The sequence below is a fragment of the Barbus barbus genome (assembly GCF_936440315.1).
Source record: "Barbus barbus genome assembly, chromosome: 18".
Classification (NCBI taxonomy): Eukaryota; Metazoa; Chordata; class Actinopteri; order Cypriniformes; family Cyprinidae; genus Barbus; species Barbus barbus.
In genome coordinates, this window is record NC_136746.1 from 15021236 (window position 1) to 15049234 (window position 27999).

Here is a 27999-nt window from a genome sequence, read left to right on the forward strand (position 1 = left end):
CCTGCATTGTCAGGATAAATGCTTCTGAGTGTGAATGGCCTTTTACATGACAAGAAACCTGCTCTTAAACTTTGCAAAAGGAGGAATACAGAAATGGAAGTTGTTTACTAGTGATATTATTTTCTTTTTGTGGTTGTTCAAGTAAATTTAATCTGCCCCCCTCTGGCCACATGTTGAACTGCATGAGCTTGGTTTTTAGTTTGTTGTTTCTTTAAGCCTGACTTAGTTAAAAACATCATCCCCCTGTTTCACAGACAAGGCTTAAGCTAGTCCCAGACTAAAATGCATGTTTGAGCTGTCTCAACTGAAAATATCTTACTCTGATATGTCTTAAAATATGTCAGTTTCATTGTTCTGTGTCAAGATGCACACCTTAATGTTTTATTCTAAGGCATTTTTGTAAAAGTTGCTTAAATATCTTAATTTAACTAAGGCCTAGTCCTGGCTTAAGCTAAACCCCATTTGCGAAACCGGGCCCATGTTCCATAAAAGACGCTAAAAAAAGCGGGGATTAAAGTCCAAAACCTGACTTGAAATAACCTAACAAATCAATCGGGATTAAAGAGGTTCCATAAACGACAATTCAAATTCACGCAATCTGACTAATGCGATCCAGGTTCAATGAGTCAGGATAATGTGAAGTACACGCTTATTCTGAATTGGTCAGAGTTAGAGGAGCTCATCTTAGCCTGACAGTTAGCCTGCTCCGGACCAGGATAGTTTGCCAGCATAATTGCCACAGTGACTGAGCTTGAGCTATAGTAATTTTGCTTTCGCCTTGCAAGTGAAAATAAATCAGAATTACTGAAATAAGAATGGCTTATTTGGTAAACTTGTTTTATGGAACAGGCCCCAGGTTTCATAGACAGGGTTTAGCCTAAACCAGGATTAGGCCATAGTTCAATTATGACATTTAAGTAATTTTTATAAACGTGCCTTAGACAAAACATTACTGGTGTGCATCTTGAGACAAAACAAAGGCACTGATATATTTTAAGATCAGTCGGTGCAAGTTTCTTTCATTTGAAACAGCTCAGATTTACATTTTAGTCTAGGACTAGGCTTAAGCCTTGTCTGTGAAACCGGGGTCTAATATAATCTGGTGTAAAGAGGACAAACAAATACAGACTGATGTACATTACTGTAAAAAAAAAAAAAACATGGGATCAATAAGACTTTTTATTCACCCAGTATGCATTCAACTGGTTAAATTTAGATTAAAATAAAAAAGTGACGAGAAAGAAATGTTTTCGTAACAACGTAAAAGTTTATTTCAAATAAAAGCTGTTTTTATTTTCATATTTGTCAAGGAATTTAGAATATATATATATTGAAATAAAAACAGGTCTTTAAAATGGTAATGTTTCACTGTAATGTTTTTACTAGGCCTATATTTTTGATAAAATAAATGCAGCCGTGAGCATAAGAGACAATAAAATAAAAAAAAACATTAACAAATCTTTCCCACTATACAAACGTCTGAACAATAGTGCATACTCTGGAATTTGGTTCAGTAAAACCTAGAAATATTGGCCATGTGAGTGTAAAATGTGTGGACTTCCATCTCAGGCATGTCTTCTTCTCAAAGGTACCTGAGAAATTTATTAATGTATCATGTCTGTGTGTGTACTGTTATGTGTGGTTAAAATGCTCTTACACTGAGTCCTTTCATTGCAACTATGACGCAGGTTGTCACTTTTAAACAATGCACCATCTGCTCTTTCACACAATGCCCTCCTGTGGGCAATGTGCCATTTGCCAATTCAGCAGTGGCTCTTGAAAAAACACATATGACATTAAACATTACAGTAAGAAATGTTTGCACAGTCCGCAATATATTCCTTTATGGATTGTAAAATTAACAAAAGTGTGTTTTTTGCACTCTTTTCTCTTTGAGGAAAAGTTTCTCATGCCTAAAACGTATTATTACTCCATCTAACGTTATACATTTATCAGTGTGTCAATGTGATTCATGGAAAAATCGGATTGTAAGTAATGTATGCTGTATCTGAGCATGAAAAACTAAATATGTTTTGAGTCCCAACTTGTTGCACAGTTGCTGATGTGCTCTAGGGAGGCAGGATCTGCATCATAACCTGATGTGGCATGCAAAACCCCCTCAAGTGTGTCACTAACAGCAGTTATTCATTCAGTCACTGTAACTGACATGTCCTCTGGGGTCCACAGTTGTCCCCAAACCTCTAAAGTGTGCCACCTGTACATCAGCAGATATAAATAACATTAATTCATCACATTTAGTTTAGGACTTTTCAGCTGTTCGAATTGGTGTTCCAGTTTGCAGACCAGCTAAGAGAACCAATTTAGCTGGGAGACCAAGCTAGACCAGGTTAAAGACCAGCAAACAAGCTTATGCTGGTTTAAGATGCTTTTTTCCCTATTTTAAATAGGGCTGAGAACTAAGTTTATTGAATTCAATATATAGGGCCCTGCAGAATGTCTGATGACTTTTGAGGCTTTTTTATAGGTCAGATGTTAACTTGACTCCTTTTCAAAACAGTTGACAAGGGCAACTGAGGGACGACTGTCTCTTTAATAATTCCTCTAGAATGAAAATCCCTTGCCCTCCGTCACCCCGTCCCGTGTGGGAAATTACGAATCCTACTATGGAAAAAAAGGCTTTACTCGTGAATATTTATCAGGTCATGCTGTGTTTCTTGGTAACTCCAGTAACACATCAGTCACAGAAGCTAATTAATATTCATGAGCCAAACGCTCACCATATTGTGATTGGTTAATTCGCCAGTTGATTAGCTCAGCGTCTGCATTCCAGCGATTCAGGGAGGGCTACGGGGGAGGGGAACGCCGCATTCCATAATTAATATTCATGAGTTTATCCTTCAGCATAGTATGATTGGTCAATTTGCGTCCCGTGTGCTTACGTACACCGGGGACTCCAGGGATCTTGTGAGTGACAGAGCTCGCCTCTGGAGGAAACGGAGCGACTCCAAGCTGCAAGACTCGCGGGTGTCAGTATAAAGGAGCTTAAAGCATGCAATGTAGGTTGAAGCCAAACTTTGAGAACTTGCTTCTCTTTAATGGTTTGTTGAATGGAAATGGAGGCAACAGGCTTGACACTGTACTTGAGACGCTCAGTGGCTGCAGTCGCGTGAAAACATTTCTATAAACATCGTCTCTCCGTTAGGGCTTCACTCATAGTTTTCCCATTCTTCCATACCTACCGATATATTACTATATATTACTTCGAGTCTAAATATAGACTATTCGGCAGTCAGTGGCTTGTCTGTTATTGTTTTGAATTTGTTGTCAGGTGCATGTGTCTGCTTTTGGCTTCTGGCAACACTGATTCAGTGATGCTCAAGCTCTTTGAAGTCTTTTTTTCTTTCCTGATGTGTGTAGTTTCGCATGGGACATTAGTAACATGTTTTGCACGTTTCTATCTGGTTAAAGATGGATCAATTATTTGCTTATATTGTAGTAGCTACATGTAATTCACTACTGTGCATGGTGAAAGGTGTAAAAGTGTTTTGCTTAATGCAGTAACTTAGGTGGGATACATGTTGTCTTCAGGTGGCAACTGCTGGATGCTGCTCCTGTCAGCTTTGTTGTGATTTTTGTTTTTGTTTTTGAAGATTAAAACTTTTCTTGGGAATCCTTGGTGCAAACATTAAGTATTTATAAAAGTAATTGTTACAGACAATAAATAGACATGAGGGACATTACATAAAGACTGTTTTCTGTGTGCAGAATTGACCAAGTTATCATAAATCAACTAGTGCAATATCCTGTTGCATTGTGTAGATCCATATTGCTAGTTCAAATAATGTACAAACTCTCATTTGATCTTCTGTAAGATAATGTGGTCTGTATATATATATATATATATATATATATATATATATATATATATATATAAATATACACACACACAGTGCTTTTTGCCCATTCCTGTTTTTTTTTTGGTCACACTTAAAAGATTCAGATCATCAAACTAATTTTAATATTACACAAAGATAACCAGAGTAAATACAAAATGCAGTTTTGAAATAATGATTTCATTTATTAAGGGAAAAAAGCTGGCCAATCCTGCCTGACCCTATGTGAAAAGGTCATTGCCCTTTAAATCTAACTGGTTGTGCCACCCTTGGCAGCAACAACTGCAATCAAGTATTTGCGATAACTGACAATGAGCCTTTCACATGGCTGTGGAAGAATTTTGGACCACTCTTCTTTGCAGAATTGTTTTAATTCAGCCACATTGGAGGGTTTGAGCATGAATGGACTGTTTAAGGTCATGCCACAGCATCTCAATTGGATTTAAGCCCGGACTTTGACTTGGCCACTCTAAAACCTTAATTTTGTTTTTCTTGAGCCGTTCAGAGGTGGATTTGCTGGTGTGTTTGGGATCATTGTCCTGCTGCATTACCCAAGTGCGCTTGAGCTTGAGGTCACAAACTGATGGCCAGACATTCTCCTTCAAGATTTTCTGATAGAGTGCAGAATTCATGGTTCCATCAATTATGGCACGTCATCCAGGTCCTGAAGCTGCAAAGCAGCCCCAGACCATCACACTACCACCAACATAGCAATGGCTTTTGGCCAGTCTCTTTCTTATTGTTGAATCATGAACACTGACCTTAATTGAGGCAAGTGAGGCCTGCAGTTCTTTAGATGTTGTTCTGGGTTCTCTTATGACCTCCTGGTTGAGATGCCATTGTGCTCTTGGAGTAATTTTGGTAGGCCGGCCACTCCTAGGAAGGTAAAACACTGTTCCAAGTTTTCTCCATTTGTGGATAATGGCTCTGACCATGGTTCGCTGGAGTCCCAAAGCCTTAGAAATGACTTTATAACCCTTTCCAGACTGATACATGTCAACTATTTTGTTTCTCATCTGTTCTTGAATTTCTTTAGATCCCGGCCTGATGTGTTGCTCTTTAAGCATGCTTCACTTTGTCTGACAGGTTCTATTTAAGTCATTTCTTGATTCAGCAGGTCTGGCAGTAATCAGGCCTGGGTTTCACTCAGCTTTCTAAATAAATGTGGTTAGTCACAGTTCTTTCATGATTTAACAGACGGGGGCAATTACTTTTTCATATAGGGCCAGGTAGGTTTGAACAGCTTTTTTCCTTTAATAAATGAAATCATCATTTAAAAACAGCATTTTGTATTTACTTGCATTATCTTTGTGTAATATTAAAATTTGTTCGATGATCTGAATCTTTTAAGTGTGACAAGTCCATACAGTATGACTGGTTAGAAAAACAACAACTTGAATCAGAAAATACTTCAAATGAGAAAAACCCAATGGACTGTTTTACAATAATAGCCTAGTATGTTATCTTTACCAAGACTCACAATGACAAGCACTGTATCAATTATCAAAGCAATGTCACAAACTGTCCAGGGCGCTTGTTCTCTGAATGAAGGCCTGATTGTTGAACATTCATGTACAGTATTACTTCAAATTCTTCTGTTGACAAAGAGTGCTAAACTTAGCTGCAAACTAGAGGTCTCCCAAATTAGGCTGGGCGAACAGGCAGGTCCTCAGTGGTTATCTTTTCTCCGATGTCTCGGTGCGGAGCTTGTGATGTGCTGGTGCACGAGAGGTCCTCTTATCTCGGTTCTCTGAGAGCAATACGAGCATATCAGGCTTTTCTCACTGCCACTCGTTCTTTGTTTAAAGCTGCTCATAAAGAACCTCTAGATGCCTCTGAATGCTTGGGATAACATTATCTCATGTAGATGCCATTCAAGATTTGTTTGCAATAAAGAATAAAACATTATGTCCTGCATTATGATTACAATGTCAATGGAATGTTTTAAATGTTAGTATGAAGAGTGATTGATTGCATCCAAAGTGAATGTATTCATAAAGATACACTACCATTCAAAAGTTTAGATTAGATATTATGATTTTAAAAGAAGTCTCTACCAAGGCTGCATTTATTTGATTAAAAATACAATAAAATCAGTAATATTGTGAAATATTATTACGATTTAAATTTTAATATATTTTAAAATGTAGTTTATTGCTATAATGGCAAAGCTAAATTTTCAGAAGCCATTAATCCGGTCTTCAGTGTCACGTAATCCTTTAGAAATCATTCTAATATGTTTATTTGCTGCTCAAAACATATTTCTTATTATGGGTGTTGAAATGCTGCTTAATATTTCAGTGGAAACTAAGAAATTTTAATTTTTCAAATCTTTTGTAACATTATAAATGACCTTGCAGTTTTTATTGTCTTTGTATGTTAACATTTCAGTGTATTTAGAATGATGATAGACACTTAATTTAAACAGGAGACACATTTCAATCCCAGAATGCATTGTGAATGAATGAGATAAGCTTGTTTGTGTCCCTGGGGGCTGCCAGTTAACTGTAAACTTTTGTTGACCTTTTTTTTCCCAAATCAGCCAGGTTGCACTTGCAAGGAGTTAAGCCTAACTCTAACCCTCACCTAAACCCAAACCAAAACTAGCCCAGGACCAGATAGATGAGGCACCCTAGAAGAAAGGAGTCTAGAAAAATCTTTTAGCCTAAGAGGGGACTATATTAGCTCTGTGAATCATGGGAGGCCTGGCATTCTGGGTGTCCCCTTACATGCCATATAAGTACCCCTTCCTCCCCCCTCCCCACAATGCCATAGTGCTATCGCTCTCGGCAGAGGGGCAGCTATTCTTAGGCTGTCTGTCCAGCTCATCTGAACAGGCAAGAATCCTCTTCCTCTGGCTCATAGCTCTTCTCTGTTGCTCCAGTTATTTTGCATTAGTTGCAGTTTGGCTGGGCCTGAATTCCTTGTTTTAAGCTGTTACTTTGACCGTTTTGGCCTGCAGATTTTTTTTTTTGGGAGTGTTACTTTCATTTTACACTTTTTTTTTTTTTTTTTTTCCTTCTCCTTTCAGAGGCTGTTTGGCACGTGCCCCGCCCCCCTCCAAATCCATTTTCCCCATCCGTTTGGAGAAATTCTGTTGCTTAAACAATACACAGGCTTTTTTGAACAATGACTTCGTACAACGTTTCACTCACTGGACCTTCGCCTTGGGGCTTCCGGTTGCAAGGAGGCAAGGACTTCAACATGCCCCTCACCGTTTCCAGGGTAAGACCCCCAAATCTTGGCCAAACAGACACTGATTCATTAGTTCAGCATGCATTTACTCACGTACAAATCAATGTAGATTGAGTCTAATCGACTTAATTGAAATTTTCATGAGTATTGTGTGAATGAGAAGAATCTTAAGTGTTTCATTCAAATTTGAATTCTTTTCCAAACCTCACTGTCCAATTTTTTTATTATGAGACTTAAAATATGATCCATCATTTCACTACAGTGTGGCTTGATGATTTGTAGTTCCTTTATTCATTCATTGTTATCTTGGTACTTGATCCTTTGCTGATCTGTCGCTGATCCAGAGTTGTTTATGTAATAATATTGATGTTATTCATCATATGATGATAATGATTATGCTTCTCATATATTTTAATACTGTATTATCATTATGCTATATCCTTCTTGATTTGGAAACTTGCATTGAGCATGTGCAGTTTGTGCCTCAGAGAAGTGATTGGTATCTTGGTGTAAAATTTGTCGATATTGGGAAATGTTTTTTTCTGAATTAGTCTTTCTGCAGTGCTGCTTTATTGAGGAATCCTGTAAATCCATATTTCCAATGTAGATGTACAGTATTGATCGTAATGTTTTCTGTCAGTTCATTGCACTCGAGTCGATTCCTTGTTCTGCTGTTACTCTTGCATGTGACATGAAGTCATGATGACTAATGCTTCTCTTGAACAGCTAGTTCTGTGAAATTGTAGTTCGATATATACAAGGAAGTCAGCATGAATAAGTGCAAAAGGGTGTTTATGAGGGCTTTATTGTGAGATGGGAAGGTCAGATATCACAGAAGGGTAAGTACTCATTGTAATGTAACAATTCTAGCTCTGCAAACGCACATAATTGACCTAGTAGAAAGATTCTGCTTATTGAAATCATAATGAGAACATACCAGAGAACATTTGACTATAAATGTATCTGTTTGTGTGATTGTGTTGAAGTGTCTTCAAATAAGAGCACAGTCTATGCACCTATTCTCAGATGTCTAGTGAGGACAGATTCACTGCCCCAGTATGTTGCTGGCATTAGAGGGTCTTGAAAAAATAGATTCTCTTGTGTAAAAAATGTCAGACAGTGATCGAGCGGTCAAACGGTGGCAGTACATGCCACGAAAAGATGATGCGCTGCCATTTTGTCACCTCTGCCAACATAGTCTGCGGTCAGGAAGAATGTCTGTCCTGCCACTATCCTAGGTGGTCCATAGTGTTAGGCATGTTATAGTGACGTATACACCCTCAACAGTATCGTAATGCAGATTGGAATCTTCTGACGCTTTTCTAGGCCTTTTTATTTGCAACATTTGACAGCCGTTTGGCCTCACTGTACTGGTTACTAAGAATATCTAAGAGGTGTGTGGCAGGTCCATTTGTCTACAGGAAAAGACCAGTAGCACAGGGCCTAGTCAGTCAATGTAGAGTGACAGGTGGTACCCAGTACGTTTGTTCTGGCTGCCGCCTGGCTCAACAGGGGGCTTTTCTATTAAAGTACCTCACTGCTGTAAAGGAGGCAAGAAGTGTTCTGTTATTCTGTATTTGAATCAAGACATAGATTTATAAATGCTGTGAGTATCACATTAGTAGGTCTGGGGAGGATCCATGTAACTTAAGAGGATGAATATTATTCACCAGCCCAAAGGAGACAGACAGCCTGGGTGCTATTTACTGATCAGCCAGTGAGAATTCCTGTTCAGCATCGGAGACTTTGCTCTGGTTAAAACATGCAATAATGAACTGTTCTGGACCTGTTTATTAGCAGTTGAGATCAAAGAATAATTAGCTGTATATAATATAATATAATATAATATATATTATATTATATTATATAATTGGAAATGCATCCCAAAAAATGGGAAAGCATTTTTCAACATTGATAATGAGACATGTTTCTTGAGCACCAAATCAAAATATGAATAAATGTCGTAGTAAATACTTATATTCATAGAAAAGATTTCTATTTTGAACAAATGCTGATTCATCAAAGAAACAAAGAAAAAAGTATCACCGGTTCCAAAAAACAATATTAAGCAGCACAACAGTTTCAACAATCATAATAAATCACCATATTAGAGTGATTTCTGAAGGATCATGTGACACTGAAGACTGGAGTAATGATGCTGAAAATTCAGCGCTGCGTCACAGAAACAAATTCTATTTTAAAGTATATTAATATAGGAAACCAATATTAGAAATTGCAATAAGATTTCACAGTATTACTGTTTTTTATGTGTTTTTGATCGAATAAATATAGCCTTGATGAACAGAAGAAACTCCCTTAAAAAACATTAAAAATCTTACTGATCCAAAACTTTTGAGCGTCTGTGTGTGTGTATATATTATATTATATATTATATACACTGAATAAATAAATACTGTTGGGGGTAATGCATTACAAGTATCGCGAGTTACGTAATCAGATTACTTTTGTTAATTAACTAGTAAAAACGAGTTAAACTAGTAAACACATTTACTACAAACCCCAACTGCTCCCCGGGCGCCGCAGCATAAATGGCTGCCCACTGCTCCGGGTGTGTGTTCACGGTGTGTGTGTGTTCACTGCTGTGTGTGTGCACTTTGGATGAGTTAAATGCAGAGCACGAATTCCGAGTATGGGTCACCATACTTGGCCGTATGTCATGTCACTTTCACTTTCGATAATTAAGTATGTTAAATAAGACAAATATACCTTTATGTATTTAATCCCATTTTATTAACCAATGTCTTTGCTACTGACCTTCGACGATCCAATTCAACAATACTAAACAAAAATGACATTTTTGTTATTGCTGAATATTGTTGAACTTTTTTATTGGATATTATTGGATAATATTGTTGGATTTGTTTGAGCTGCGCCCTCTGCTCTACAGACGTGAATTTACATTTCCTTCAGCCTGAGGCGTATTCATCTCACTTTTGTTGTGAAAGAGCTTTTACATTTGTAAAATAACTTTGTTGTAATAAAAACAAACAAGCAAGCAAGCCCTGCCCAGATTTAAAAAGTAACTCAAAAGTAATGTAACGCATTACTTTCCATAAAAAGTAACAAAGTAACGTAATTAGGGTCTTTTCTTAGGAAGTAACGCAATATTGTAATGAATTACTTTTAAAAGTAACTTTCCCCAACACTATCTAAGAAATATGTATTTATTTATTTGTTTATTGCAGTTTGTAATTTAGAAAAAAACACAATGCATCAGTATTCCAGACTGATGAGAAGTCTTGCTGCTTTTGTTTACATTATACTCTATTTTAGTATATACATCTTTCAAATGATTTTGAGGAATTTTACATATAACAGATTATATGCAAATATATTTCCTAACTTTCTTTGGCTAATATACTGGCCTTCTGAATTGGGTGAAATATTGTTGGCAGATGCTTCTGTTTATGACTGTGAGTACTCCTATACAGCACTAGGTGCTGAAATGAGGGTTTCTCTTGGCTGAGAGCAGCTCAGACTGTAACAGATGGCACACAGAAAGCATGAACTTGCAATTCAGTTCAAACTGAAAGCAGCAGATGAGGGATATAAATACCTCTGGGTGGTTTGGAGGAAAAGAAACTAAGAAAAATAATACTTTTAACTGGAGAATGCATTAGACAGTAATTAAGTAACAGCAACAAAGAGATATTGACAAATGGCAGGTATAGTTTTGGAAGTTATAAAAGGTCAGTTCTATCAAATTATCTCAAAAAATTACTAAATTGTTTATTTAGCTGCTGAATTAAACTAAATCATGTCTATGAACTCACTAAATGCATTTAAACTATGAATGTTTATGCAAGTTTTTACTTTATGAAAACTATGAAATGTGTAATAATCAAACATTTACATTCACTATTCGACAGAAGTTGAGATCCAAACTTGTTTCAGCCATTGTGTTTTCACTAGCATGTATAGAATAGCACAGATGAGAAAATGAGTGGTGGTAGGAGTAAAGGGGAGTTGGGACCTCCAATTTAAAAGAGGAAAGTTATGGAGTTACCCAGCACTAAATCACCTTATACTTACACTAATGTTCTGTGACATTTCATTTGACACTGTGGTGTCATTAGAAATGTGTTTGCCTCTGAAAAGATGTTATTTAAATGTCAACAGGGATCCCCTCTTTAGGATCTGCCAAATAGTTTGAGGATGTTTCATCCGGTGAAGGGCATTTGCAGTAGCCTAATATTATAAAACTCTCTTGACGTATCCTAATGCACTTACTGGTGGAATAGTGTTTCACCTTTGTGAAGTGATATCAGGGTGTTCAAATATGGACGTTTCAAATTAAGAGCTACACTCATTCATATGGTATTCACTGAGCATCCAGTTAAAGCTTGTGAAGATTGAGTTTTATGGTTGGCTTGAATTTGATCTGCATTAATACTATCAGCGTGTTGGATTAATGACACAAATGTAGCTCACTTGACTTCTCTTCACTTGGACCGCATTCAAAGTTGTTGTTTTTTTTTCAAGTTCTTGAAATAGCACAACACCCCTGGTGAGAGCGTTCCCAACAGTGTTGATTTTCATTGTGACTTTCCAGTGCGGGACTGCTTATATGACCTCTCTCCACACGCCTATCCTCTAATGAGCCGAAGGAAATTGTTCATTCCAGTCAGTCTTCAGGAAGATTGATGCTGGCAGATGAACACAAAACTACTTCGTTTTTAAAGCTGATTATTGCATTCTCTGTTCCCATGAACTATAGTTGGAAGAAAAAAATGGCTTTAGTAGCCTTTAAGTCTTTCATTGTTGCTTGATTTTTTTTTTGTGTAATGTATATCCCACTGTATTTATAAAATATTATATAATATTTTCACTGGTCCTGTTGCAAACAACTTATAAGATTTAAGAACGTACAATTTAATTTTTATTAAAAAATAAATAAATCTTGCCAACCCCAAACTTTTGAATGGTAGTGTATACTATATGCATCAGATAATCTGCTTTAGAATAATTTTGGAAAACGGTTGCATACGGTGAAAAAATATATATATATATTTGTTTGACTGCAACAAGTGACAGGATGTTTTATTAATTGTTTGATTTTTGTTTTTGCATCATCACACCAGTTAGCCTATTGTGAAATGTCTGTGGTTCAAAATATTGCTCCATTAGCTGTACATGAAACATAAAATATCTTCTGATTGACTGATTTTGTGTCACATTGCACAAGGTTAAGACATGATATTCAGTTGTGGTTCACCAGACTAACCTTATGATTTATACACGCATCATAAAGCATGCAATTTATTTAACTTGATTTATTTAACTAATTAACTTGATGAACGAAGTCAGAAAACAAAAATGTTCCTCAGAACAAGTTGTTGTGCTAATAATGTTATTATATAATGCTAGTCTCTCTCAGATAGTCTCAAACCAGTAGGCAGCAAGTACCAGTCTTGGTGTTTGCCGTGAGAGCCTGAAGCTGGTGCTGCTGACAGGCAGAGCTGTTTTTAGATGGCTGCTGAAGGTCAGGTCAATCCTGCTGGGGAAGACTCTAAGAGCTATTATATACCAACATCCAGAAAAAACACGCTTCCTTCCAGAAGTACAGAAATGTTTGATGTGTTTAACCAAAGCTTGTTCTCAGATAATTCAACAGGTTGGCTTTGATGTGCTGTGATAAATTCTTAAACTCTTTTTCACATGTGTTTTATTCATTTGGTGTTAGGCAGGTTTACTCGGCTCTTATATGAGGGGTGCTACAGCAGGAGAGGATCAGGTCACATTGCATTCATATGGTGTCGGATTCTTTTCAGTCTTGTTAGCATAAATGAGCCCATCTGGTTAAGTACTCAGGCCTCAATCATGGGCGAGTCTTCACCATTTCAGAAATTTTGACACCATGACTGTCACTTCAAATTATGATTGGTACATGCAGAAGTGGATTTTGAATGCAGCTTCCAAAAGACAAAAAAAAATTTGCAGAATAATATATATTTTTTATATTTCATACAATCATACTGGTGTGATTAGAACATGCAGTGCGGCACAGCATCAGCTGCTAATTTCAAATCTGCATTGCACTTTGGCTGGCACTGAGCCAGAGACAAATGTGTTTTTTAGCGCTGCACGTTATAACCAATCACACACGATTCTGTTGAGCTTATGACCAATCAGAGGCGTTCAGATGAGTCATTGCTGAAACGCCACTGATTTGATCACTTGCTTGTTGAATGAATTCTGCTCTCTGACAAATTCTCTCATCAGAAACAACAAAGTGCAGATGTGCTTACGATGTAAGTAGTACATTAATTTCACAGTGTGAACAGCTTAAGTGATTATTTAAGAGTGCTTAAAAATGTTATTTGATAATGTAAATGTTCTTTGCTTTCTTTCTGTACAATGAAAGTGTTATAATTATTAAGTTACAATGTTTTTAACAAATTCACCTTAAATGCAAAGTCAGTCGTATTAAAAATATTTTATGGCATGACACCCATATCTGGAACTTAAGTAAAAAGACGTGTTTTTATGCATAGTTAATAGATTACACTATTAGGCTACTCTGCCCATCACCCATTATTGATCAACTGACATTATCTATAAAGGAGCAAAATGCATTTACTTACACACATTTGAGAATTGAGATATTTCATGATATAGTTAACAACTGGGAATATTTCAAAAAAAAAAAAAAACATAAGCCTATATCAGTTATACAGTGCTATCGTGGCTGGCTGCTGTGTGACATGTGACAAGAAAATGGTACCAGAATGTTACCAAAATAAGACCAGAAATGTTTATTAGAATATATATAGGGTGCATTTAATGTTTGATTTCATGTTGGCTTCATTTTATTTTTCCTTTACAGTCCATCTGTCTTGCCATAAAATGTCTCTCTAGTTTTCTCTGTGGCCTACTTTCCCCTCATGATTTACTTGACCCACAGAACAGCTCCTTTGTGCTGCTGTGAGTGAGCAGGAGATTTGAGCTGGCATATCAGCCACTCATTCATCCAGGCATCAATTGGAATGAGCTAGAATGGAGAGTTAATGCATGTTTTGTGTGCCAGACCTGGTAATCCTCCCTTCAGTCTCTCCAAGCCTTTGTTTTCCCATGCTCCCTTCCTTTTGCCGTTAGTTTTGCTAACCCCGGCACAAAGCAACAGTATCGTTGCATTTACTAAAACAAATAAATATAAGTTTTGCAAAATGCTTTCTTTTCTGCTATTTAAAGTTTTTGTGGCCTATAAATAATAAAGCCTTAAAGGGCCGAATCACCCAGAAATGAAAATTCCGGCATCAATTACTTACCCTCTTATCGTTCCAAACCCATCTAAGTTTCATTTTGGGTGAAGTAATCCTTGTAATTTGTAGCACAGATCATTTTATGGGGATGTTGCCCCCAACACGTGAACATTACCATCACAGTGGCCTTTCTGAAGGTGGCAGGACACTCCCCCTGCTTGATGTGGCAATTAGACTTGACATTTATAGAGGAAGAAGGCTCTTAAAACAACCCCTGCACTCTAGTGGGTAGCACCCATTCACACAGACACAATTAGAGCAGCTGTCAATTGAATAAAATTCATGTTCAATCGGATTTAAATCTGGAGATTGACTTGGGCAATCTAAGACTTTCCATTTCTTTGCCCTTATAAATTCCTTGACTGAACTAGCAGGGTGTTTTGGGTCATTGTCCTGATGCAATATGAAGCACTTCCCAATGAATCTGGTGGCATTTTCTTGAATATTGGTAGGCAAGATGGTTTTGTACCCTTCCAAATTCATTCTGCTACTGTCATCATACATTAAGTTATCAGTAAAGTTGAGAAGGCCTGTTTCAGAGGCAGCCCATGCCATGACACCACCTCCACCATGCTTTACAGATGAGGCTGTATGCTTGGGATCATTTGCAGTTCCCTTATTTTCTCCACATTTTTGCTTTCCCATCACTTAGATAAAAGTTAATGTTTGTCTCATCGGTCCATAAACACAGTTGCAAAACTCTTCTGGCTCACCTTTGTGCTTTTTTGCAAACTCTAATCTTGCCTTTCTATTTTTGGTTTGCATCTTGCTGTGTAGCATCTGTAATTCTGTGTCAAAGTCTCCTGAGGACAGTAGATTGTCAGAGCATCACCTCAGCTTTCTGGAAGTTGTTGGTGATTTTACAGACACTTCTTTTAGGGTTTATTTTCACAGCTTTTATGATTTGTCTGTCATCAACTACTGTTGTTTTCTCAGCCGATCAGGTCGTTGTTGGTTGCTGGTGTCACTGGTGGTTTCCAAACTCTTGATTTCTCTATGCCCTTTGTTTTTGCTATAGCTCTAATTGACTTCCTCTTTTCTTTTAGCATCCAAATTGCTTGCTTTTCTCTCAAAGTCAGCTCCCTCGTCTTCATCCTGGTTTGTGTGCGTCGTCATCATCAAATGCAAGATTCAGAATGCAGAAGTAATGGATATAACTGATACGACACATTCTGTTACAGACATGCCAGGCTCTGCCACCTCCCAATCACAGCGATCCCTATCACCTGAGTTCTAATCACGCTCACCTGTCCCGCATCACGTCCCTCATCACCAGTCAGCTATAAAACCACACACCACCCAGCACATGATGTCCGGTCTTGTTTCTGCGAAGAGGACTTCCTACGACAGCACAAAGCCTGTATTCCCTATTGCTAATCTACTAACCTGTCTCTGTATATACTTCCCTGTTCCAGGATCCTGCTCCAAGCCAGTTCCACGATCGCCGGTGCGAAGCTCTCAAGTCTGCGGTGTGTGTTTGTGGTTGCCGATCGTCCTTGGTTCCTCCAGTTATCCCTGCAAGTAAAGATTCACATCATTACTACCCAGTTCAAGATCACCAACTCCGGGATCAAGAAAGCCGCGCCATCTGTTTACCTCTCTATTGCTTACCTGTCAATAAACGTTCCATTACCTGCTAACCTTGTGTCCTCTGATCTGTAACAGAAGACCGGACCACAACTGGATTTCTCCACCATGAGTTCTTCAGACCCCTTTCAGGAGCTGGTGGAGTTATTTAAACGAACCCTCACCTCAGCATCGGCATCTGCCTCAGCAGTCCCTTCCGGCATCAGCACTTCTTCGGCGGTCACCACCCCCATGGCTAAACCAGCGCCCTACTCAGGCTCGGCGGAGGAGTGCAATGGTTTTCTCCTGCAGTGTTCCCTGTCATTTGAGCTACAACCTCACCTATTTCCCACAGAGAAATCAAAGATCGCTTTCATAATCACTCACCTGCGAGGCCATGCTCTTCGGTGGGCAGAGACCATCTGGGCTCAGGGCGGCACCGTCACTCAGTCATCCCAAGCGTTTGTTCAGCATTTCCGGGAGGTTTTTGGGAAACCAGCGTATGATTCTTCAGTCAGTGATCAACTCTATCGTCTTCGTCAGAAGTCACTACCCATCAAGGAATATGCCCTGCAGTTCAGAACTCTCGCGGCCGCCAGCGGATGGAACGAGTGCGCGCTACTTGCCGCCTACCGACAGGGTTTGGAACCCCATCTCCGTCTGCAATTGGCTGCCTTTGATGATTCCCTCGGCCTAGAAAGCCTTATACAACACTCTATCCGCTGTGCCACTCGTATGACTTCCTGCATGGCAGAATTATCCACTGACTTCTCTCATCATCCAGTGCTCTTTTGCTCAGCTGAACAGCGCCTTCAGGAGACCACCCCAGAGTCCATGCAAATCGATAATTACCGTCTCTCTGCCCAAGAACGCTCCCGCCGTTTTGCCCAGGGTCTCTGTTTATACTGCGGAGAAAGGGGACATCTCCGTTCCAGCTGTCCCACAAGACCAGTTCGCCTGGGGGTGAGTGCTATTTCGACAGAAATTCCAAATCGTAAGCCCCTAACCATAGAAGTACGCCTCACCGGCCCTAAATGCTCCCTCGTAGTCACGGCCCTACTCGACACTGGCTCCGCGGGAAACTTCATCTCGGGCAGTCTCAGCCGCCAGCTCCATCTCTCCACCACCGCCACACCGCAGAATTACCAGATCCAATCAGTCACCGGGAGACCCGTAAGCCGCAGGTATGTCAACCAACTATCCGAACCCATACGGTTGCAAGTAGGAGTTTTACATGTGGAGAATATCCGTCTATTGGTTCTCAAAGATTCATCCATAGATATCATATTAGGTAGACCTTGGTTCCTCCAACATGATCCTCACATCTCCTGGCGGAACGGAGAGATTCTCAGATGGGGAGATTCCTGCTTCGATCAATGCTTCCCAGAAATCCCCACACCTATCTCCTCACCGCCCGAGTTGCTGGAGTTGAACATCACTTCCATCGAGAGCCCACCTGAAAAGCAATCTGTTGACATACCTGCCTGTTATCGCACCTTCCAAGATGTCTTTTGTCCCACGAGAGCCTCTCAGCTACCACCTCACAGACCTTGGGATTGTGCTATAGACCTCCTTCCGGGTGAGTCAGTGCCCCGTGGCCGTATCTATCCCCTTTCAATTCCCGAGCAGAAGGCCATGGAAGAATACATCGAGGAGTCTCTCAAACAAGGCTATATCCGTCCTTCTACATCCCCTGCCTCCTCAAGCTTCTTTTTTGTCGCCAAGAAGGACGGCGGACTTCGGCCCTGTATAGATTACCGCGCACTCAACCAGATTACCGTGAAGTTCCGGTATCCACTTCCCCTCGTCCCAGCGGCCCTGGAACAGCTCCGAGGTGCCACCGTCTTCACCAAGTTGGACCTCCGCAGCGCCTACAATCTGATCCGGATACGTGAGGGGGACGAGTGGAAGACAGCATTTGTGACACCCACTGGCCACTACGAGTATCTCGTCATGCCCTACGGACTTGTTAACGCCCCCTCCGTATTCCAGGACTTCATGCACGAGGTACTCCGGGAGTTTCTCCACAAGTTTGTACTGGTGTATATTGATGACATCCTTATCTACTCCCGGAGTATGGCCGAACATCATTGCCACGTTGCGGAGGTCCTCCAACGCCTGAGGGAACACAATCTGTTCTTGAAAGCCGAAAAATGCTCCTTCCATCTTCCCTCAGTGCAGTTTTTGGGATACAACATCAGTAGCGGTGGCATCCAAATGGACGAGGGGAAGGTAAGGGCGATCCACAGTTGGCCCACTCCTGACACAGTAAAAGGACTCCAACGCTTCCTGGGATTTGCAAATTTTTACCGTCGATTCATTCAAAACTATAGCACCATCTCTAGTCCACTTACCAACCTGCTCCGTGGAAAACCGAAAACCCTCATCTGGAATTCTGCAGCCACCCAAGCTTTCCAAGATTTGAAGGATGCCTTCACCAAAGCCCCAGTCTTGATTCATCCAGACCCCGAGAGACCTTTTATTGTGGAGGTTGATGCCTCAACGTCAGGAGTGGGCGCTGTCCTTTCCCAGAGGCAGGGGACACCATCGAGACTCCATCCATGTGCCTTCTTCTCCCGCAAACTCAACCCGGCGGAGCGTAACTACGACATCGGCAACAGAGAACTACTGGCCATCAAGTTAGCCTTGGAGGAGTGGAGACATTGGTTGGAGGGGGCTCAACATGCATTCACAGTATACACCGACCACAAGAACCTCCAATATCTCAAGGAAGCCAAGCGACTTAACCCCCGTCAGGCCCGGTGGGCACTCTTTTTCACGAGGTTTAATTTCACTATCTCCTACCGCCCCGGATCCAAGAATATAAAGGCCGATGCCCTCTCACGCCAGTTTGACACCCAGGATGATCACTCCGAGGAACCTGAAGCCATACTCCCGGAACAAATATTCGTCTGCCCCATTCAATGGAACCCAGTCCCAGCTCCCTCCACCAATGAGCCCACGAATCCTCCGCCGGGTTGTCCTCCTGGACGGCAGTATACTCCCAGATCCCAACGCACTCAGCTTATCCACTCAGTCCACACATCTCTGGGCACTGGCCACCCAGGGGCCAACAACACCCTCTCGCTGCTACGAGATCGCTTCTGGTGGCCCAACATGGCAGGAGACGTTCGGAGGTATGTCCAGGGATGTGCCGAGTGTGCCATGGCGAAGAATCCTCGGCGACTTCCAGCAGGCAAGCTCCTTCCCTTACCAGTCCCTAGTCGTCCCTGGTCACACCTAGGAGTGGACTTTGTCACAGATCTTCCTCCCTCTAGCAACAATACCTGTATTCTGGTCATAGTCGATAGATTCTCCAAGGCCTGCCGACTCATCCCACTCAAAGGTCTGCCTACAGCCCTTGAAACAGCTGAACTACTATTCAACCACGTTTTCCGATATTTTGGGATTCCGGAGGACATTGTCTCGGATCGTGGGCCCCAGTTCATTTCCCGAGTATGGAGATCGTTTTTCAAACTCCTAGGTGTGGCCGTCAGCCTCTCCTCAGGTTACCATCCCCAGACAAATGGGCAAACAGAACGAAAGATCCAAGAGGTGGCCCGCTTCCTCCGAACCTTCTGCCATGGCCATCAGAACTCCTGGAGCCAGTTCATTGGCTGGGCCGAGTATGCCCAGAATTCTCTCCGCCAACCTACTACCGGTATGACCCCCTTTCAGTGCATACTCGGTTACCAGCCACCCATGTTCCCCTGGTCGGGGGAACCCTCTGATGTACCCTCTGTAGATTTCTGGTTCCGGGAGAGCGAGAGGGTCTGGGACTCCGCACACCACCACCTGCAGCGGGCAGTGCGTAGGCGCAAGAGGACAGCCGACCTTCGCAGATCAGAAGCTCCCGTGTACCATCCTGGGCAGAAGGTCTGGCTGTCCACAAGGGACATCAGAATGCGCCTACCCTGCAAAAAACTAAGTCCCAGATTTGTTGGCCCCTTCCCAATAGTTGAACAACTAAACCCTGTCACTTACCGGCTTCAGCTCCCTCCTCAATACAGGATCCATCCTACCTTTCATGTGTCACTGTTAAAGCCTTATCACCCCTCTGTTCCTCTGTCCACAGAGCCTGGCCCTCCGGCAGAACCCCCTCTCCCTCTAATCTTGGAGGATGGAACCGTTTATCAGGTGAAGGAAATATTGGATTCCCGACGCCGAGGCGGTCATCTGGAGTACCTCATTGACTGGGAGGGGTATAGCCCAGAGGAGAGATCATGGGTACCCCGGGAAGACGTACTGGATCCGAACCTCCTCGAGGAATACCACTCAAACCATCCAGATCGCCCTGCACCCAGAGGTAGAGGCAGACCGCCACGGCGTCGGGGTTTTCGGCCCTCGGGAGCTGGCCGTGGAGAGGGGGGTAATGTTACAGACATGCCAGGCTCTGCCACCTCCCAATCACAGCGATCCCTATCACCTGAGTTCTAATCACGCTCACCTGTCCCGCATCACGTCCCTCATCACCAGTCAGCTATAAAACCACACACCACCCAGCACATGATGTCCGGTCTCGTTTCTGCGAAGAGGACTTCCTACGACAGCACAAAGCCTGTATTCCCTATTGCTAATCTACTAACCTGTCTCTGTATATACTTCCCTGTTCCAGGATCCTGCTCCAAGCCAGTTCCACGATCGCCGGTGCGAAGCTCTCAAGTCTGCGGTGTGTGTGTGTGGTTGCCGATCGTCCTTGGTTCCTCCAGTTATCCCTGCAAGTAAAGATTCACATCATTACTACCCAGTTCAAGATCACCAACTCCGGGATCAAGAAAGCCGCGCCATCTGTTTACCTCTCTATTGCTTACCTGTCAATAAACGTTCCATTACCTGCTAACCTTGTGTCCTCCGATCTGTAACACATTCCCTGCTTTTAATATCTGAATAATTAATGCAACAGGACACAGCTGATCACTTAGAAAGACCTGTGAGGCAATTGTTCCAATACTTATGCTCACATCAGATTGGGGGATGAAACTCTAAAAGTGCTGTTCTTTTTATTTGGTAAAACATCTATGTGTTGAATCACCCAATAATAAAATGTGACATTCTGTAGTTTTGTCTCATATTCATCTTTTAATCATATTTGTAAATGTCTTGACTCCACAGCCAACAGAGCAATTTTGTCTTTAGTGTTCCAATACTTATGGAAGGCTGTGTGTGTGTGTGTGTGTGTGTGTGTGTGTGGTGTGTATATATATATATATATATATATATATATATATATATATATATATATATATATATATATATACATACACACACACACACACACAGTGGTGTGAAAAAGTGTTGGCCCCCTTTCTGATTTTTTTTATTTTATTGCATGTTTGTCACACTTTAATGTTTCAGATCGTCAACCAAATTTAAATATTAATCAAGCAAGGACCTGTAGATGACAGACCCTTCTCTTTTGTTCAGCTTTATTCATACATCCAACCTACATGGATCTCATGTGTCGGCAGACAAATAAAGACCAAATTATTACCTTGTCTAAGTCTCTGTTCGTCCTTCTAGTAAGAACATAACCAACTTCATCAATGTTGTCTAGCGATGGGAAATATGATTTCGCAAATGGCTAATAAGGCAAATCCTGGCCTGGAAGTGTCTCTGACAAACGGGGCAGATCAAGTGAGCTGGGGTTCTGGGTTCGGAGATAGCTGATTGCGCTACACACACACAAACTTGTTGTCAATACTTCCCCGTAATTTTAATTAATAAAATAGCCTAGATACTAGATCGCTACATTATATTCCCCAGCAACGAGGTGGTAAAATCGCTGTTTTTGAAGTAATTGTTTGTACAGAAAGACGCAGCAAGCAGGTATACACAACTGTCATCTCTCTTTCTCTCTCAAACGATCAATCGATAATTAATTGAAATACATGCTATAATTCATTCATTCAAAAAAATGTGAGTTCTCTCAGTCATTTGATTGCTGCTTACTCTAGCTTTGCATACTGCTCTTTTTTTCTTTGCAGTTTTGCTGTGCATCTGCTTGCAGACCATGGCCCCATTTAATATAAGTATTGTGTTTGCTGAAGTTGTGAAGTTAAAAGCTTGTTTTGTTTGTGGCAGATTACACCAGGGAGCAAGGCAGCCTCCAGCAACCTGATCCAGGGTGACATCATTGTGGCCATTGATGGGGTCAGCACAGAGGGGATGACACACCTGGAGGCCCAAAACAAGATCAAGTCTGCCAACTTCAATCTGGCCCTTACCATGCAAAGGTATAGTGCATTGTTAGTGTTTTGGAGCTGTGTGTGTAACCGTTCAAAAATGTGAGGTCAGTAAGTTTTAGAAAGATGTCTCTTATTCTCACCAAGACTGCATTTACTTGATCAAAAATACAGTAAAATCAGTAATATTGTGATATATTACTACAATGTAATAAAAAAAAAAAAATGTATATATCATATATATCATCTATATATGATGTGATGGCAAAGCAGAATTTTCTGCAGACGTTATTTCAGTGTTCAGTGTTACATGATCGTTTAGAAATCATTATAATTCTAACATTTAATTTTTAAAAATGAGTCTTATTTCTCTCTGATGCATTTGTGTATTATAGTACTTGCAAAAACCTTTCGAAACCAGGAAGGATGTGGCAGTACTTGGAAATTCAGTATTGTGTATGACACATGTAGAGTCTGTAGAAATGTGAGCGACGCCTCTTAGATAGAATTAGAGTTTCTTCTGGTGAAGGTAATAAAATGATCTGCCATGTTTACACTGTGATCCACACTGATATTTAATCTGTCTTGGCGACCATAAATTTGTAACGATTTTATCTTCACTGACAGTTCTGGGGCAGCCTTTCTCATGCTCTTGTGTGATCTGTCAATTCTGTAGCTACAAGCAAATTATTAATTAAATATTATTAATTAAATTAATTATAGTGAATAATACAGATGATAGCGGGTCTCATGGGTTACTGTGATGAATATGCTATTGTTGGCTCATTCACTGCAGTGTAATAAAAGCAGGCCTTGTCTGTTCAGTGTAGTCAATCATGGGATTAATTTTTATGAAGCGTAAACAGACCGCAGCTTCAGTACATCATAAACATATGTGACTGAGATTTTGTGTGAGTTCAGATGAGCTCTGTATGCGTTTAGCCAGGAAAAGGTCATGTGATTTTATTGCTTTCATGTATAATATATAAAGAGTATTATGACACATCTGACAACTCACATCAGACTAACTGCTGATTCATTTTGCTCATTTTCAACATTACTAGACAAGCATCCGCACACATTTGAAAAGCTCTTCAAAACAGACAATGAATATCATGTACTCAGAAGCTGCAGCTTCTAGAATCTTTCTTCTCTGCCTCTGGCGAGTGTCCATTTGTCCATCAGCAGCCTCATTCATCAGTTAACTTGAAAAGCTATTTTCCAGCCTTGTGCTCCAACTCAAGGCTGCCCAGGACTGACACAACATAGCTTTAAACAAGGTTGTGTTCAAACTGCAGTTGATCTGCATCACTTTTTTTATTCATATATATGGAGATGATTTTCGAACCTTGTAGTTAGATCAGAATCCATGCGACTTTATTTATCTCAACATCCTGTGACACGTTTATCTCAACATTTATTTAACTAGCTTAGCATTCATCTTAATTGTATGTTAGATTTACCCATAAAATTAATGTATGAACTGCAGTATGTGAAGTCTTATACTGAAAGGTAATGTCTAAAGGGTGGACAAAGCATTTAAAAATATATTGATACACTTCAAGTGTAAAAATATTCTGTATGCTACCACAAGTAAGATTTTTGAAGGAATCAGTAAATATCAGTAAGATTTTAAATTCCTCAAAAATGTTAATATTTTGGATAAAGTTATTGATAAAAAGAAATGTTTCTTGAGCAACAAATCAGCATATCAGAATGATTTCTGAAGGGTCCTGTGACACTGAAGACTGGAGTAATGATGCTGAAAATTAAATTTTGCTTCACAGAATATCTTAATACAGTATATTACTGTATTTTGCAGTATATTGTTGTATTCTATATATTCTGTATTTTTAATCAAATAAATGCAGCCTTGTTAAGCATTAGAGACTTAAAGTCAGAATTTGACCCCAAACTTCACAACAGAAGTGTATATATTGATGCCAAATAATGTTTTTCACTTGTTTTAAACATTGCAAAGAAACTAAAATGTTAATTCTAATGCTAATGCAGAGTTTTGAGATTGGAAAACTAGACGAAATACGAATGTAACTAATATGATATCATATTGCATTATGAAATGTGTTGATGGTGTTATGATGTACATGACGGGCTAGAGTGTGTTTAGACAGTGTCTGGTATGGGCCACATTTAAAAGATGTGCTTCATATGTGAACAACATCAGATTTGCGCAGAAAAAATATCATAAGTGAAGGCTCTTGGGTAAAGTGATCAACTAATCAAAACAGTGGAATGAATGATATCTGCCATTTATTCTTGGCATGTAATATAAATATCAGTATCTGCAGAGAGAGTGACATGCCTGGTTTATTGTATCTTCCTCATAAACCATGTCTGCACCAGTTATCCGTGAAATATGAGTTTGTAAAAACATCCTTGATTTCTCCAGTGCAGGTTGCTATTCTGATGTGTCTTAGTTCTTAAGTCAGGTTTAGTGTTAGTTCACTTTATCGTGAGCGAAACCCCAAAAAAGGCATGTTCACCTTTATTTCCCCTCTTTGAGCATACCTGCAGGGACCTTTGCTTTAACACTCTTAATAGATCCCAGAATTCCCTCTGCAAGAGTTGTTGTTAGAAAGTGGACTTGTAGGGTGGGATAAACTTTAACACTTTAACTTTAATCTGTTGTCTCTACTGTGTTCCAAGGACTCCTCTTTTGTCAGTTGTTGTTTGTGCTTTTCTTTTTGCACACATTTTCGTGCACTATAAAGTATGCTAGTTTTTCCCGTTTGTGTGCAAGGCAAGTTATGTTTTTAACTTTTTCCTCTGAAAAGGTTCAATTTGGCACAGAGTCTGTTTGGACAAAAGAACTTTTCTGATAGCTGATAGCAGCGAAAACTGCTTCTGTTGTGGATGGGATTCATTATGTTGTTATTGTGACAGTGTCCAATCTCAAAGGAAAGTCGAGAGGCCTGGAAAACTGAAAATATTTGCCACATTTACATTTACATTTAGTCATTTGGCAGACGCTTTTATCCAAAGCGACTTGCAATTGGGGAATCCAAAAAGCGATTCATCTTGAAGAGGCAGTCAGACAGAGGAAGTGCTCGTAACACCAAGTCTCAGTCATTGTTCAAATAAGTACAAGCTAGTAGGTGGAGAGAAAGATAGAAAGATTTTTTTTTTTTTTGAGTTTAGGATGAAGTCAAGTACTGCCGAAAGAGATGAGTTTTCAGTTGTTGCTTGAAGATTGCCAGAGATCCGGCGTTCCGGATTGGGGTGGGAAGATTATTCCACCAGCCAGGAATGGTGAACGAGAATGTTCTGGAGAGTGATTTTGAGCCTCTCTGTGATGGTACCACAAGGCGTCGCTCACTAGCAGATCTCAAACTTCTGGAGGGGATGTAAGGTCGTAATAGTGAGTGGAAGTAGGAAGGTGCAGAGCCTGTGGTGCAGAGCCTGTGCCACAAGTTTGTACATGGCTGCATCATTTATCTAGAACTGTGTAAAATGTTTATAGTTCACCACCGGACATTGCAATTTTGACATAAAAGATATGATCCAGACAGTCTGTCTTTAGCACTTCTGTCATTTTCTTCAAATGCTTACTCTGTTTTATCACAGGTCAAAGCGGCACACTCCAGTTCCCATGACAACACCAAGGATTGACTCCCCTATGTCTGTGATCCCTCATCAGAAGGTCTGTCACGTGTTACTCATCCTACATATATCTCCATACAGTATATGTCCGTGCATTCACATACTTTAAGTCAAGCACAGGTCATACATTCCACATGATTGTTCATGAAATGTAAAAGCTAGAGCGAGCCTTAGTGCAAGCTTCAGCTGAAGTCCTCAGTTAAAAGGGGATTTTTTTTTTTAGAATTATGTTAAAGATTCTTTTTAGAGGGTAAGATATAAAAGATTGTTCTTTTGGTTTTCTCTCAACTCAGGATGCCTTTATCACGTATGATACCTTTACAAATGTGGTGCACAAACTCATATTATTTTAAGAAGGTAAAGAATAAGCTGTTTCATCAAAACATTAGCCATTTCCCACTTTTGTGTGGTTATAAATCAATATGATCAGTTTTTCCTTTTTGTTTCAACAAAAAGGAGGTATTTTTCAAAATGTCATTCCTGCACTTCAGTATAATGATTACTATATCGGGGCTATAAAGCTTCAAAGAAATTCTACACAACAACAACGACAATAATAATAATAATAATAAAATCATAGGTTTTTTTATAGGACATATTTATTTATTTTTGTGGTAGAATATTCCTTTTGCTTTCAGTAAAACATCAAGTCAAATTTTATGTAGTGTGAACGTAAATTATTGTCATTCTAAACTTTCCTCTGACCGGCTCCCTCTGTCTTTCTTTCTTATCACTGTTCACACACATGCACGTTTCCTTTTAAGGATCAGCCTGTGCAAATGAATGGGGCTCTCTTGGCTTCTGCTGAGACAAACTCCAGCTACTCAAGCAAGCACACCAACCAGTCCTATAGCACTGTGGTGAGCAGTAGCGGAGAGGCTTCTTTGCCTGCTCAAAGGCATTTAGCTGCTCCGAGGGACAAATCCTCCTCTGGGCAAAAAAGCCAGCAGTATAACTCCCCCATCGGTCTGTACTCTGCAGAGACATTACGAGAGATGGCCATGCTGCAGGAGAGGGTTAAGAGCTCGGGGTCAGGCATGCCTAGTGGGTATGTAATCACAGAATGACTGAGATCTGACGCTAGCAGCCAGGTGTCCTATTTAAAAAATATAGTGTTTAATGCTAAGTTTCTAAAAGAAGTTAGAATCAGTGGGCCGGTTATAGTTCAGCCCCACCTGGTTGCTAGCGTTGCTCTTGACAGAAGAATGACAGCAGCCATGCAACATTCAGAAAAGAGAGGTTACATCTGTTACATTGACCTATATTCCCCACTGGCATTAGCAGGCCAGAGGAGGATCTAGATAAAGCTTCAAGCCTCTGAAGGAATGTGCAAGACAAATTTGAGCTGAGGCTTCAGTTGGAGGTGGCCCTCCTTTGGGTACAGTGATCATGTTATACCAGATAATGAATCCACCAGAGGGGTTAGATTGAAAAATTGTCTGTCAAAATGGAAAATACATCTCTGTTCAAAATTTTAGAAGGCTTCTGCATCTGAACTCTTCAAATATTATATCAGAATGATTTCTGAAGGATCATGTGACACTAAAGACTGGAGTAATGACTGCTGAAAACTTAGTTTTGCCATGACAGGAATAAATTATGTTCTATTAAAATAGAAAACAGGTATTTTAAATTGTAATAATATTTCACAATTGGATTGTATTTCTGTTCAAATAAAATAAATGCCTGGGTAAGCATAAGAGACTTATTTCAAAAAGATTTAAAAACAAATCAGACAAACTTTTGATTTGTAGACAGACCCCAGATTTGTATCTGCATAAATTCATGTTTTGCTAACCAAAGCAAGCTGTCATATTGAAAAATTAAAAGCACTATATCACTTTCCCTGTTTGACAGTTTCACTTCTGCATTGTAACCTCAAAACAATGCACTTTGGCAGTACTGTGTGGATGACAATGTCCTGTACCCCTCTCCGTTTACTCTCTTCCTCATACGCGGTGAAAAGGGTCTTAGCATGTGCCTCAGCACAGAGGAAATCTCAGGCCGTCGAGTGATACGGATAGAGACGGGTGAGAGAGCACCTGTTGTCGCTCTCCCTATAAAAGGCCATGGAATTTCATGGTTCAGTTTCCTAACTACATTAATACACCCCCCTCACTCCCTCCCATCACATCTTTGCAGGGAGACACTCTTATGAAAACGTATTTCTCTTTTGTCTGTTGCGTTCAGTTATTTATTTATTTGCCTCTTTGAAAGGAGACTTGCTACCCGCAACACATCACTCACGCCAAAAATACACACAAACACACATTGGCACTCAAACACACTAATGTTTTC

The 27999-nt window shown here is 40.2% G+C and overlaps 1 protein-coding gene across 11 annotated transcripts in view; it reads left to right on the forward strand.

Moving 5' to 3' along the window:
* Positions 1-2907: 2907 nt before the first annotated feature.
* Positions 2908-27999, forward strand: part of LOC306884037 (LIM domain-binding protein 3-like) — a 46913-nt gene continuing 21821 nt past the window's right edge. For 4 of the 11 annotated variants that reach the window (XM_079439655.1, XM_079439660.1, XM_079439664.1 and 1 more), the window contains exons 1-5: positions 6620-6691; positions 6886-7079; positions 21980-22131; positions 25666-25741; positions 26466-26749. In XM_079439655.1, the coding sequence (XP_079295781.1) occupies positions 6984-7079; positions 21980-22131; positions 25666-25741; positions 26466-26749 (608 nt within the window). In that variant the 5' untranslated portion in view covers positions 6620-6691; positions 6886-6983. Of the gene's footprint in view, positions 3018-6619; positions 7080-21979; positions 22132-25665; positions 25742-26465; positions 26750-27999 lie in introns of those variants that run through there. The other 7 variants (XM_079439663.1, XM_079439661.1, XM_079439658.1 and 4 more) reach the window with 7 other exon arrangements.